The 15,009-nt window shown below is 36.6% G+C and overlaps 1 protein-coding gene across 1 annotated transcript; it reads right to left on the bottom strand.

Annotated features, from left to right (window-relative positions):
- Positions 1-7,289: 7,289 nt before the first annotated feature.
- MRPS30 (mitochondrial ribosomal protein S30) lies at positions 7,290-14,057 on the bottom strand. The gene is made up of 5 exons (XM_065874919.1): positions 13,462-14,057; positions 11,926-12,071; positions 11,091-11,196; positions 9,707-9,883; positions 7,290-7,657 (listed from the first exon to the last, which is right to left on the bottom strand). The coding sequence occupies exons 1-5, from the start codon at positions 14,051-14,053 to the stop codon at positions 7,368-7,370; spliced, it is 1,311 nt and encodes a 436-aa protein (XP_065730991.1). The 5' UTR covers positions 14,054-14,057; the 3' UTR covers positions 7,290-7,367.
- Positions 14,058-15,009: the final 952 nt, after the last annotated feature.

Genomic DNA, 15,009 nt, shown 5'->3' with positions numbered 1-15,009 from the left:
AGAAGAGTAGCCCCTGCTCGCCGCAACTAGAGAAAGCCCGCTCGCCGCAACTAGAGAAAGCCCACGCGCAGCAACAAAGACCCAACATAGCTAAAAATAAATAAATTAATTAAAAATTTAAAAGAATAAACAAAAATAAAAGATGGTTACTTTCTTCTGTATTCAGCTTTTCTAAACTGGTTAATATATAAGTTTTTGCTATATGTCACCGATTTAAAACTTCATTTATTTTGTCCAAAAACTAAAAAGGTAAAAAAAAGTGATATCCCATTTGCATGTATCAACTTGGACTTCTCATCAATTCATTTCTAGAGAACATTACTTGCGTTTTAAATCCAATGGCAGTTCCTTTACATAATTTTAAAAACAAATCATCTCATAACCACAACTTTCTTTTAAAGATGCAAAAAGCCAAAAATACAACCTACACATTAAACCCCAAACTTACGTCCAAACTACTATAAAAGTTTCAAAAGCCAATTTCAAGCGTCAAAAGTTAATTACAAAAATTTCCAAAGTGAAATGCAGAATTCTATAGGATGACAAAGAATACAAAATGTAATCAAGACCTGAGACAGAATTCCATATTTTTACAGAGGGAAAGAAACAAAGAAATGTGATTGAGAAATGGAGCTTAATTTTGTTCTAAGGATGACATCCAGAACATTATTTAAAGCAGGCTAATTATGAGAATACTCTTAAAGTTACATAGTCTTATAAGCTACATTTAATGAAGAGATAAGCTTATTTGGATAGTAACTATTGCTGAATTTTAGTCTACAGTGTGCTTATTACACACCAAGTCAGTGATCACGTCTGTACATTTGCAATATAATTACCTATAATTCTCACCCTTTGTGGAGTCTTATTAGTCCCTGCTTTTTATTTTGTACTGTTATTGTCTTACAATTTTTTTTTTTACCAAACTTTGGAATACTAAGGGCTTTCATGAGAAATTCAACCTTGTCCAATCAAATATTGGCCAATGTCAATGTTGTTCACCCGTGGGTCTTTGATTTCTATTCTCAATATTCTCTGTAGCAATTTTTTCCCTTTTATTTTCTTTTTCTTATTTTTTCCTGCCTCTGTCCAAAGCAACGATTTTTTCCGATTTCTATAATAGTAAATGAGTAATTAAAAAATTATTGTGTTTTACATTTTATGTGAATTAACCGTACCTCACATTTAATTTAAGCATTATCCAAAATGTGCTAGAATTTAATGTAAAATGCAATATGCATAGCAATTGACTGGTCTATTAAAATATCTCAAGAAAAATATTTAAGCTCTTTGCATCTAATAGATAAGTTTTCAGTTTATAGGGATCAACTATTTAGAATAAGTTAAATATATGTATGATGAAACTTACATGAATTTTACTGATCGAAATTTTCTTAAATAACAAATGTACTCAAGAAATGCTTTTCCAAATACAATTTCACAATAAAGTTGTTTATGATGGAATACAATTTGACATAAGACGGTGGTTCCATGTTGGAGTCCGTTCAGGAAAGAGAACTAGGTTCTTTAATTAAAGTGAATTTTTTATTATAAAAATAATATGTATTTCTGGGAAATTTATGAAACTGAAAAATTAATGAAAAATCACCCTAATTTTAATCACTCAGACCTATTCATTTACAATGGTGATGTTAACAGTTCAGACATGAAACACAAAATTGAAATAGAATTGCAATTTTGAATGTGCTTATAAATATATTTAAATCCATGAAACTTGGTACGGTCATCTAAGGAAAGATGGTGGATAAAAAAAGATGGCGCCTAGAGCAGAACCCTGAGGTATACCAATATTTAAAGAAAGATTAGAGGAAGAACAGCAAAGGGGAATGTGAAAGAATGGTCAAAGAGATAGGAGGAAAATGGAGTATGTTTCACTGAAGGCAATAAAAGACAGCACTTCAAGAATGAAGGGGTGGTCATCCACGCCAAATGTGACAAATGTACTGAGTGAAGTAGTCAGAGACTGTCCAATGATTTTACTACATGGAGGTTGATGATTAGCTGTGCTGATAAGCAGTTTCAGAGGAACCCAAGACAGACTGGAGCTATATACCTCATGAGACTCAACTAAAAAATGCCTGATTTAATGAGCTAATTAAACGGTCTTTTACAAAATAAATATATAGCAGTCAACAACAGCTATTACAAAGCCCTTTTCTGAAGCTATAAAAAATAACTGAAATGAAAAAAATTAACTCACAGAAAAATCTAGGCATGGAAATCTTCATAAAGAAAACTGTAACTTTGCTGAGATATGAAAAGTGCACATAAATGAGGAGATATACCTGATTTCAAACTAGAAAGACTGACTACCTTAAGTTCATTAATTCACATCTATTCAACAAACTTTGGAGTGCTTGCTTGTACGATTCTAGGCACCTGGAATGAATCAGCAAACCACACATAAAGCTCAAAGCTGGCAGTCTTACCTGAGTTCAGTGGGAACATCAGTTATTGTTCACCATTAAACATAAATTGGGGGTAGCCTAACATAAAACTCTTACTAAAATATACTTCTATTAATACCCATTTTTCTTTGCTTTTTTAACCAAGAGTAAGAATTTTATCAAAAGCCTTATTTTTTTCCTTTGAACTGCTGATGTTAGCTATTAGCATATTTCCTAACATCAATCTGGTACTGAATTTCCATGATTAACTCTACCCTATTAGGGTGGATTTTTTAATTACTGTTGAAGTTGATATGTGGCATTTCATTTGGAATTTCTGCATTTATATACAAATGTGCATTTAACCTGTATGTTTTTAGAGATTTTTTTAAAATTAGGATGAGTTAATAAGATGAATTGGGTAGCACTCCAAACTTTAGTTTTGTTTCATGGAAATTTTAAAGAATTCACCGATAAACTGTACTGCTCTGGACCCTTGTCGGAAGGTATCTTAGAAATATTTTCAGTTTCTTCCATGGTCCATTTAAGCTTTCTATCTTTATCATTTTGTTTATATTTCTCAGCAGAAAATGTCCAAATTTGTTATACATAGCATTTTCCTATCTATCTAGAGCCTCCACCAAGTATATTACTTCCCCTTTTCCAATTCTAAATGTTTTCTTTTTTCCTCTTGATTAGATTTACTAGAATATTAACTCTTTTACTGATATGGGAGGGGCTAGGATAAAGAACCAGTTAGTGCATCTACTTGTCAAGTCTGCTTTCTCTTCCAATTCAGTCTTCTACATTTATATTTTCTTCTTCTGATTTTCTTTAGTTTTTTTTAAACTCTTCTAGCAAACACAGATTTTATTTTCTTGCTTTACATAAACACATAACATTATAAATTTGCCACTAAGTATATTAGTAAACAGGCATCAAATCAAATGTAAGACTGCAAAAAGCAAGATACGATGCTCTTCCCGAGTTCTGAGATTAGTGAAAATTTCTCTGAACTTCATGTTTTATCTTTTAAAATACATGTGGCTTTTCCCATTCTACTCCATGTGTTTTAATACAAAAACAAAAAGTATTAAAGCAAAGTTAGTTGACAACTGCAAAAGGAAGAGATTATGTTTATTCAGTGATTCTCTCCTACAGCACCTTCATGCATCCTTAGGAGTAAATGTATTCACAATAATTTTGGCTATATTCCACTAGCTTTTATAGGCAGGATTTGTATTTTAGTCTAAAGTTTTACTTACACTAATACAATGCTTTCCTGCTCAAAGCATAGGAAAGGAAGAACTGTCCAGATCATATAAAAATACATCTGACAAAAATGAAAAGGCAAGTAAGATAACTAGCTCTCACTTTTAGATTGTGATATAGCTCTGGGAGTGTTTGATTTTTATATTGAAAATTCTGTCCAGGCAATAACCATTGAGGAATATACTTTCACTTTCAAATGATTAGGTGTTCCTGGTTTAAAACTATACCAACAATTTCTGGGTATACTGCGGTGTGGATAGAGTTCACGACCTATATGATTCCCACTTTTAATAATTTCCTGACACTTTCTGTGGTCTAATAAATGATCTTGTATACATGTTCTATCACATTTTAAAAGATATATTCTGTTTGTAAGATACCAAATTTTATTAAGTCACCTTTACTCATTATTCCTCATTTTTAGTTACTCCAACTTCTCAAAACTAAGATTAACATTTTGTACACTGATTACAGTTTACAACATAAAATGACCTTTTAACACTAGATTTCTTTTCTTGACTTGAATTGTTTGAAATTATAGGTACTAACCCTGCTTTATGCCTACTTTTGCCTGATACAACTTTGTGTACTCATTACGTTTATTCATTTTGATTCCTCCATTCATTGGTTCCTCTATTAAATCATGTGCTAATCAACTGAAATACATTTTTGATGAATTGGTAAGAGACTTGGGTGTTCTAACATTTTTTTCAATTGTCCTAACCTATCTTTATCTTGACTAATTCAGATTTCTTCTGATGTAATGTTTCCCCCAGAAGTCTAAACATTGCTATACATGCTATACATTGCTATACATGCTATACACTAAACATTTCCTGATGTTCAGTGTTATATGTAGATGGGACACCAATTAGATTTTGTTTCTTAGTAAATAAATTTTTTCTCGAAATGCTTTTAGACTACACCTTACTTGGGTAAAGCAAGTTACCGGCTACTTCCCAGGTAAATCTTGAACTTTTCACCTTCATTCACAGATCTATCCACTTACTCTCCTGTTTTTGGAAAATGCCATCTATCAAGAACCAATTCAAATGCTACTTGCTCCAAGGCACATTCCTATGATTCGTATCAGTCAGTATTAACATTTCCTTTATCTAAATTTATACCACTGATACACTGCTGTAGCACTGACTACATCTATAGTGTATTACTGGGGAATATCTACCATAGGCTCTGGAGTCAGACCACCTGGGCTCAAATTCTAATCCTGCCACTTTCTAGCTGTGTGACCTGCAATAAGCTGTTGGGCTCTCTGTGCCTGTTAACTTACCAGCAAAATGAGAATAATAGTCCCTAGCTCACAAAATGGTTGTGATGATTAAGTGAGCTAATATCGGTAAAATATCTAGACCATGCTCTAGAATATGGTAAGTGCTCTATGAAGTCCTGACAAGTACATACAGGTGTGTATGTCTGATGTGTGTGTTGTCCACTATTGGTAATGAGAAAAATTGTTGTGAAACAATGAAACAGGTGCTACCATAGAGGAAGAAGTATTCAAAGGATGGGACAATCAATTACAATCTGTTTAGGAAAAGAAAAGTATTTCATCTGAACCCTCAATATTTTAATTACATAATATTTTAAAAGCACTTTCACATACGCTAGCTCATTTCATCCTTAGACAAGTTTGTGAAATTATTTTGTTTTATGGAGGCAGAAATCAAGGATGGTAACTCAAATTGCCCAAGGTTCAATTAGTTAGAAAGTGAGAGTGAAGATTAAGAGATATTTTATTTGGAGCTTGATATGGTTGTTCCCTCTATACCTGCATTTTTCTATGAAGGATGAATGAGAATGCAACAGACAGGTTGGAATAAACAGGACCAGGGGTAGAAAACAGTATTCCAAGCTTTGGAAACAGCTTAAATAAAAGAATGGTGGAGTGAAATTACATGGCATTCTGCAAAAAATGGAAGTAAAGATGGAACACTTAGCACAATGCCTTGCAAAGGAGGCACTTGCCTGAACTGAATTACAACTTTCAAATAATATTCCTTCAGTTTAGCAATCATTTGTAGTAAATAATCCCTTCTAGCTGAGGCATCTATTCCATATAACTGTGACCTCTGTTTTGAAAGAGCGAGAGGAAGGGAGGGAAGGAAGAAGGAAGAAAGAAAAAACAGCATTTGTTATTAACTACAGTAAATAATGGATTATTTTAGATATCTACAACAGGCGGTTATATAAAATCGTAAGTGTTAGCATGGTTATATAAAGGTAATTAGGGGAATTACCTGGTGATCCGGTGCTTCCACTGAGCACAGGTTCGATCCCTGGTCAGGGAACTAAAATAAAATCCCTCATGCCGCACAGCACGGCCAAACAACAACAACAACAACAACAACAAAGGTAATTATTTTTTCTCACTAAAAATAGTTTGAATGAACCTTAATTCTCAACAAGATTAACAATTTTACCGACAATTGATTTTGAAACATATCAAACCTCGTTTCCCAATCTTTGGGATAGAACAAATGAAACTAGCAGAAATATATTAATGTTACTTCCAAGCTCTAAGGAAACTAAGTTGCATATAATTCATCAGTTATATTATTAATCATCTGTGAAAACTTATTAAAGTCACTTTAACTCCTCCGTGCCAGTTTCCTATATGTGCAAAATACTGTTCATGTTTTGAAGGGGTTTGTGTAGGGTTTTGAAACTCTATACGATATTATTATAAAAAATTAAAAAGAAAAAATATAACAAAACATCTAAATATTCTCAAGCACTGAACTGTCTTTATATTACTTTTAAAACCATAGAAAACTGAGCAGGACCTGCAGGGCCTTCCAGGGTAGAGAACCTCCATATCCCCTGCCTCTTGTTTGTAGAAAAGCTTCAGCCTCCAAGGCCTTCCCTGAGTTCCAAACAGCAAATTTAGTCAGATAAATGAGACAATGCAGAAACAAAGGAAAAGAGTCAAGCAAGACAAAATAATAGTTTAGCCATAAAACAAAGTCAAAAGACCTGTAGTTCCTCCTTGAGGGCTATAGATAATATTCTGAGTCATATACTTCAGTTGTTTTATAGATACTAAAATTCTCACCAGGTAGAAAAAGTTAACTACATGCTGACCACAAGCACATACACCCCAGCCAGGTTGGAACCAGAAGGTTGATTAATGTTGACTCCCAGAATACCACCTGGTTATCTCATTACCAACCAGTCAGAAGACTGTCCACAAGATTATTCCCCCTTCCCTAGCATAAAAGAAGCTAGAATTCTACCCTGAATTAAAATAATTCTTTAGGATGTTAGTCCGCCATCTTGGCTCACTGGCTTTCCAAATAACGTCATTTTTCCTTACGCCAACACCTTGTCTCTCAAATTACTGGCCTGTCATGCAGTGAGTGGTATGCAGCAAGTAGTATGAGCTTGCACACACAGTTAATACCAGGTATTGATGATTGCTCAATTAGTCTCATCAGTTAGTCACATATAAGTAAAATTATTTTTAATCGACATACTATATCTAAAATTAAATCCTTTAGTGATGTATTTTGAGCCAAATGAAAGGTCTAATCAGAGGTTAACATAAGAAATATTTGTCTGAAAATCAGTACATTTAATATTTGACAGAAGTCTCATTATTAAAATTCCTTTTATTGTTCCTTCAGTGAAATTTAAGTATTCCCAAAGTCTCAAATCAAATGTTTTTTCTTAGTTTACCAACAGCTGTGATTTGTCTTCTTTTGGTCCATTCAGTAGGAAGTGAACTATCTGAAGTAAAACATCATCATTAAAACCTTTCACATTATTATCTTCGATTGTTTCATAAAGAGGCTTACTTTGTGTCCCCCAACATATGTTTTTACGAGGGTTATTTTGATCAGCTTGTGCAGTCAGCGCCAAAGTGTTTAACTGGTAGCAAAAAAAGGAGAAGTATTTTCCATCTGTGATCACACCCTGGGAGACAAAAGGTCGAGTAACGTCTGCTTCACTCCAGAATCCTGTAGAAGAAAGTTATGCTGAAACTTACATACAGAATATATTTTACCAAAACAAAACACACACATTAGAGGATATAAAATACCTCCTAAAACCTATATATTTTACCTACCAAATTCCTAAAGATATCAAAGTTTTCTCTATCTTCTCCATTCTAATCCTATATTCCATTTCTGCATCAAGAACTATTTCCTTCCCTCTACTATCCCCAAAGTTCAGGATACACCTTTTCAACAACTTTGGACTTCATCAGCTTTCAACCTTAACTCACTTCATCTAAGAAGAGCAGCAAGCTCTATCTATGCAGATCTCTCCTACATCTGGTACTAACCACATGATTACTCACAACCTCAAATATGTTCAAATTTTCCTTATACCAGCAGCATCTAACATCCAATAACCGTTACGGCCATTTACTTCACCAAATCTACCCAAAAAAACGCCCTTCAGAAAAAAACTTGACTTTCTAAGAACTTCAACCATATAATTAGATGAATTCTGTGCCTTAATTTATAATTCAAAATTGATTTTATGAGTTGCTTTCATTTTGCCTAGTGTATTTTACGCCATCATAAGGTTCCAGGATATCTTAATACCTTTACTACTCAAGTTTTCTGGCTGCTTCTTGTTCCAGGCTAACTGGCTTTAATACTTTTAAATCCAACTGCCAGGGCCAAGGAATAACTTATAAATTTTGCCACACATATTTTATATCAGCTTTAATGAAGATGGCCAATAAATAGTATTGTTAAAATATAGAATTATACTGTGAAAAGAAGTACTTTATCTTTTATGAACGAACAATGCCATTCTAGTATCTTCAAGAAAGTTTCCTTCTACTTTTTCTGATTCTGTCTACTCCTATTCCTACTTTATCCATTTATTTCTATTACAAAAACGTAAGTCAACAATTGTAAGTGTAAGGTTAAAATATATATATATATATATATATACATACATACATGTGTGTGTGTATATATATATGTGTATATATATACATATATATAAATAAAGGAAAAAGGTGAGCCTGGCAGCAATTAAATCTGTATTAAAATTCCTCACGGATGCTTATACAGGAGTAATCTAGGTATATATTGTATTGTAACAAAATCCAAATGCTTCACAATGGGCTGGCTCTAAAAGTCCTCCATGGCATGCCTCCAGCTTCCTCTCTCTCACCTCCTATCGCTTTCCATTCTCCCCCTCCCTTTCTTCATGAGCCTTCATGCTGTTCCTTCAACACTTCAAGTCCGTTCCTAGCTCAGAGTTACTTGCCATTCCTTTTGCCTAGAAGTGTTCTTCTCCCAGGTTTGTGCAAAGGCAGCTCCTCACCATTCAGGTCTCTGTTCAGATGTCATTTTTTTAGAGACCTCCCCTGAATTAACTCTGTTTAAATAGATTCTGCCCCACGTCTCATTTATACCTGCAACCTATGAATCATGCTACCCCTCATCTAGTATAGTCTCTCCAGAGTAACACCACTAGCTAAAAATACTACATGTTTATTATCTTTTACTCTCCTTACTATAACATAAGCTCCAGGAGAGCAGGATCTGTCTCTCTCACTCAACACTATATCTCCAAGGCCAACAGCACCTGGTATGTAAAAACCATAAGTCATTAACTGAATGAACAGTCTCCTAACTCACACCCTAGATATGGCCTTCAAAGAAGTTATATATCATAACTGTGATTTAATCTAAAATTTAATCCATGAAAACATTTCATTTTCTAGTTTCAGAAAGCTGCTGTCATCTACAGAGCTGACTCAGTTACGTGGTCTTTGAAATGCTTGAGAACATCATCAGAAAAAAATACATTCACACAAAAATGGTCAAAGTAAAAGATCAGAGTAACTACCAAAGTGCCACCTACCAACTACAAATGTAAAATATTTAATTATGGACTTTAAAACAACTGCATTTTGTGTCAATGCAAAAGTTTTCAAAATGTGAAGATTCAGCCTACATTTTAACCCAAGGAAAACAATTTGATCTATTAAATTCTTAAAATGTCATCCAATAACTATAATGCCATAAAACTAGTTTTACCTTGATACATAGCCTGTGCTCCGGTCCAAGCAAAAAGGCTTGCAATAGCATTAGCTCTAAAAACAACTTCTATCTGATCAGCACAGTTTTGTTTCAAGAGCCTTTCCCTTTTTAATTTGTCAGGTAGCAGATGAAACTGGGTATGTCCATAACAGTGTGGATCTGCTGTCTTTGTGCCTGAAGAGCAAAATAAAAACATTTCAGATGAAATACACAAGTAGAATATCTGGAGCACATGTCCTCAGTATTTGTTTCAAGGCTATCTGTCTCCTCTACTCATTATGTGATCAGCATTCAAAATACACAAACGGAAAGCTTGGTTTACTTATTTATTTTATTGATTACAATAAATTTCATCTGAAAGTACAATCTGCTAGCTATCATCGGCTCACTATGACATAGGATAGGTCAAAAGAATATATGTAAAATTTATTTAAAATTCCCTATTATTTCAGTTTTCTCAAACTCCTCGGTCATCACTAGGAGCTTTGTTATTCTGCTGGTCATAATCACCAAAGGATACAAACGCTTCATGACTTTAAAAACTTCCTTTATAATGCTGAAATTCTTGGTTTTAGTGGTAAAGTCTTTTCAACCAAAAGTTCCCCATAATTCACTCTCTAAGACCACAGCGACTGAGAAGGGACTGATAAAACATTTCTGGAGGACCAGCAGAAAGCTGCTTTCTTAAAAATCTTCCTCAATCAGCTAGGAATTAATAAACAAAGAAAAAACAGCCAAAGTATAAGCTGCATGAGCACAGGGATCAGGCCTTATTAATTTTTATATTCCTGATGGTTATCAGCGTGTGGCACAAATGGGAGGCTTTTGTTAAAAAAAAAGCCAATCACTACCTCAAATCCAGTTCTTACCTGTTTACTTTTGAAAAAACACAAATTACTTTTCTATATAAATAATAAATCAACAAAGCCTAATAAACATAACTATTTGTTAAATACTGTTAATTCAGTAGAAACAAGTAAAATTTTAAATGGCAAGCTGAAAGAATATTTTCTTTCCAATTTTCATGCAAACTGCAACCTGAGATGAATTACATTGCTTATAGACTATCTGAATCTCTTGGTCATCAAGAATTAATTATGGGGCTTCCCTGGTGGCGCAGTGGTTGAGAGTCCGCCTTCCGATGCTAGGGGACACGGGTTCGTGCCCCGCTCCGGGAAGATCCCACATGCCGCAGAGCGGCTAGGCCCGTGAGCCATGGCCGCTGAGCCTGCGCGTCCGGAGTCTGTGCTCCGCAGCGGGAGAGGCCACAACAGTGAGAGGCCCGCGTACCGCAAAAAAATAATAATAAAAAAATAAGCGAATTAATTATGCAAATTTGCACAGGACACTTTGAACTCATTTATTAAAAGAGGAAACTTACCAATAAATATGGTATTTTCATATTGCCGTTTGAATAATGGAAGTTTGTCTGGCTTACAATTCATAACTGGGACTTCTACAGGTACAGAATAATCCAGCGGCACAAACTTAAAGAAAAAGTCATAAGTGAATTCACAGCAACACTAGCACATGTTTTAGTCACATTCTTAATAGATTTAAAAATCTTAAAAATGAGATGATTTTACAAAATGATTTAACACTACCATCTAGTGATGGGCCAAATCCAGCCAGTCACCTGTTTTTCTAAAGTTTTATTGGAACACAGTCATGCAAATTCATTTACCTATGGTACACGGCTGCTGTTACATGATAAGAACTGAGAATGCAACAGAGACTTATGACACTCAAGGCCTAAAATATTTTCTATCTGGACCTCTGCAGAATAAATGTGCCAACCACTGACATGGACATACAGATGACACTCAAAACACACTTGTTTTCTCCAAAAGAAGTGTATACACATAAGATGACCAGCTTATAGCTGTAAAAATGCCTTGATTTATAATTAGGTAGGGTAGTTTACCGTAAATTACAATCATAAACTATTATCCGTATTTTCATTAAAAAAAAAAGATTTGTATGGTCCTAAAAACTGAGGACTTAACCCCACTTAAAAGGATTATTTGACCTCTGCAAAATATATATAATATAGCAAGTTAAAAAGCTGAAAAAGAATTATAGCTGAGATATATTCCAAATACACTTGAAAGAAAAGAGTTCTATCCAAAACTTTTTATCCTACGTAGCCCATTACCTAGCCTGCCATAACACTTCCTCCTCAACTGTCAACAGAAACATATGCAATAAATCTTTACCTCAGGTAGTTGCTTGGATATTCGAATCTGGTTGTGTGGTTTATCATTTATTTGGTATCTCAAAGCATCAACTCGACCTTTCCGATGACCACGAGAAATAATTTCTTCACCACGCAACCAGTAAAAGTGAACTGGGCGTTTACAGTCTATCAAAAGATATTCAAAAATTTTTATATGATAATTTAGATGAATTTAGTTATTGTAAGCACACCAAACTCTGCAATACAGAACTCAAGAATGACTGTGCTAGCTGAAAATACATCAAAAATTACTCTTTGATGTAAGATATAGAGTCTGGATTATGTAATAATTTAACTTAAACAATCACAACTTTAATATAACGCTCAAACCTTTATTGTCTACTTGTGCCACACTACACTAAGCATTGTAACCAAAGAGGTTTCTCAGTTAAGGACAAACATAAAATAAAACTAACAGCAGCATCATTCACCAGAAATAAAATGTTTATTAAGAGTCAGAGCTGTCTTATGAATTACTAATTCAGTCTTCACAATAACTCTCAAAGGTATGTATAGTTGTTATCTCCATTATACAGAAGAGGAACCTGGGTTTTGACGAGATTGTCAACTTTCCCAGGCCATCAATCACGAGCAAAGTCTGTGACGCTTCTCTCAAGACCACTTCATTCCCAACTGGGATGAAAGAAACAAGAGCACTGCAAGACTCAGTTGAGCACACACCTACAGTCACAGTAACGTTAATTCAATAGATATTTATTAAGATACCTACTGGGTGGCTGATATAAAATGATGAACACGTCAGAAACACTGATTTTTAAAACTGTCTATCCATTAATTATTTTTCATGCCTGCATGTAACAGTAAAACAGAAGTTGCTGATTGTTTACTGGGAACCCAGAATGGCTGGGTTTGAAGCCCGTCCTCCAAATCTACCAGCTGTAGCCTCTTTAACTAGATACATTTTACGTTTCTGTACCTTGGATCTGTTTGTTTTTTCATTTATAAAACAATGGTGCCTACTGTAAAGTTACTGTGAGGATTAAATTTGGCACATTATAAAATTTAGAACAGGCCCAGGTACATAGAGAGTACCGAATACACGTTAGGTATTTTAATCAATATCGCCTTTAATCTTAACAGTTCTATCTATGACCAAGTAGTACTATTATCGTATTCTCATCTTGAAAATGAGAAAAACTAGGTCAAAATCGGTTTATAAACTAACATAAGGTCAGTAACTTTTTGATGGAAGAGCTAAAAGGCAACCCCAGGCCTGTCCCGCTCTCTAGGAGCCCCTTTTCTTAACCAACACTTGTCTGGACCTTCACAAAGCAGTCCTGGAGGGCTTAGGCTACTTAGCCTAGGGCTGTACAGTGAGTAGGTGGCAGCACATGCACGAGAACCCAGTCTCCGGACGCTGTCGCCAGCCAGGAGCGAAAGGACTGAGAAAAAAAACTGACCAAGCAGAAAGAAAGGAAGAGGGGGCAAATCTGGCGCAGAGAGGTCCCCTACCATCCCCACCTCCCCCGCCCGGAGTGGCGGGCCCGATGCTCACCGAGGGCGGCGGCAGCCAGGGCCGGATTGCGAGCGCTGAGCAGGCCCGTGAGGGAGAGAACCAGCTGGTCCAAGAAAGGCGAGGTGATGGCCTCACGTTCCAGGTAAAGAGGCACACGCTTCTTGCGCCGCAGAAAGAAGTGCTCCTGCAGTAGGCAATCACAGGCAGCGTCGCGCAGGGCCGCTACGTCCAGAGCCGGCGCGGGCTCGGTATCGGGCTTGGCAGGCGGCGGCGGCGGCAGGCCCGACAGGAACACCGTCTTGGTAAAGCTCTGGTACCAGCGGTCGGCGTTTAGGGCGAAGGTCTGCGGGTAAACTACGTACTTCATGAACTGCATCTTGGTGAGGATTCGCAGCTTCTCGTCTACCGACTTGGCCGCGTGCACCGTGGCCTGCCATCGCTCCACTCGCCGCTGCCGTGCCGCCTTGCTGTCGGCAGTCAGAGAGGCTACGATCGGCGGGTAGCGCGCGACTGGGGCCGCCGCGACATCTGGGCCGGTCACTTCGGGAGCCTTGACGGCGGCCTCGGCCGCGGTGTGCAGTGACAGCCCTGAACCACGGAGCACAAGCCTGCAGCACCTGGCCGCCGCCATGTTTGCTGGGGTTCCCGACCCAGAGGTCAACTTCAGCAGTTGGCCCCGCCTTCTTGCCGTAATAACCAATCGGAAAGCGGAATCTGAGGCAGGCTAGGGGAGGACGATTCTCAGTGGGCTTGAGAAATCTTACGTCATTATTTCTTAGCCAATCACGTAGCTTCTGCAACTTAGTTTATCTTGAACCGAAGAGTTTGTTGCTGAAAGGAAGAGCTCGCGCGCCAATAGGTTTTCCACGGATGTGTCGGGGAGGAGTGAAACTTTTAAATAGGAGATGCTGCCTGTTAGAACCAGGGAAAACTTTTTGCCAGAAACCCTTTAGGGGTACTCTGCACCGAAACCTCTGGCCCTTGGCTAAATTTACTGGTTTCATTTGTGGATATAACATCACTTTTCTATTTTAGTTCTTGGGGTCGAGTCCTGTTATTGAAAATACTGTTCTAACATGTTTTGTGATACATGCTTTTTTAAATTTTTTTTTGGCGGTACGCGGGCCTCTCACCGTTGTGGCCTCTCCCGTTGCGGAGCAAGGCTCCGGACGCGCGGGCTCAGCGGCCATGGCTCACGGGCCCAGCCGCTCCGCGGCATGTGGGATCTTCCCGGACCGGGGCACGAACCCGCGTCCCCTGCATCAGCAGGCGTACTCTCAACCACTGCGCCACCAGGGGAGCCCCATGCTTATTTTTTAAATGATGCAAGCATCACTTATAGATGACTAGTGCTAGTTTTGGGGAAAATAATTACACATATATCTCTGTGCTAGTTGATATATAATTTGTTTAATGAGAATAATTTACAAAAAGAGCAATATACTTTTACTTGGATCTAATTTAAAAAGGGAAATAAATTAAAAACTACCAAAGAATTCTATTTAAATTTTGCTTTGTGTTAAAACCAATTATTATTTTAACATGAATTGGTTCCTACTAATCTGTAAGCTCCTCTAAGTAGGGACT

This window comes from Phocoena phocoena, chromosome 3 (genome assembly GCF_963924675.1).
Source record: "Phocoena phocoena chromosome 3, mPhoPho1.1, whole genome shotgun sequence".
NCBI classification, from domain to species: domain Eukaryota; kingdom Metazoa; phylum Chordata; class Mammalia; order Artiodactyla; family Phocoenidae; genus Phocoena; species Phocoena phocoena.
Note: the sequence above shows the minus strand (reverse complement) of the source record. Positions and strands in the feature narration are given on the sequence as shown.

What these genes read in the sequence shown, in the direction of transcription:
- MRPS30 (XM_065874919.1), bottom strand. Translation starts at nt 14,053, where the DNA reads ATGGCGGCGGCCAGGTGCTGCAGGCTTGTGCTCCGTGGTTCAGGGCTG. An exon ending in CCTGGCTGCCGCCGCCCTCG is followed by an intron (nt 12,072 to 13,461) that starts GTGAGCATCGGG and finishes ATCTTTTGATAG; the next exon opens with ACTGTAAACGCCCAGTTCAC. An exon ending in TGAAAATACCATATTTATTG is followed by an intron (nt 9,884 to 11,090) that starts GTAAGTTTCCTC and finishes TTTGCTCTTCAG; the next exon opens with GCACAAAGACAGCAGATCCA.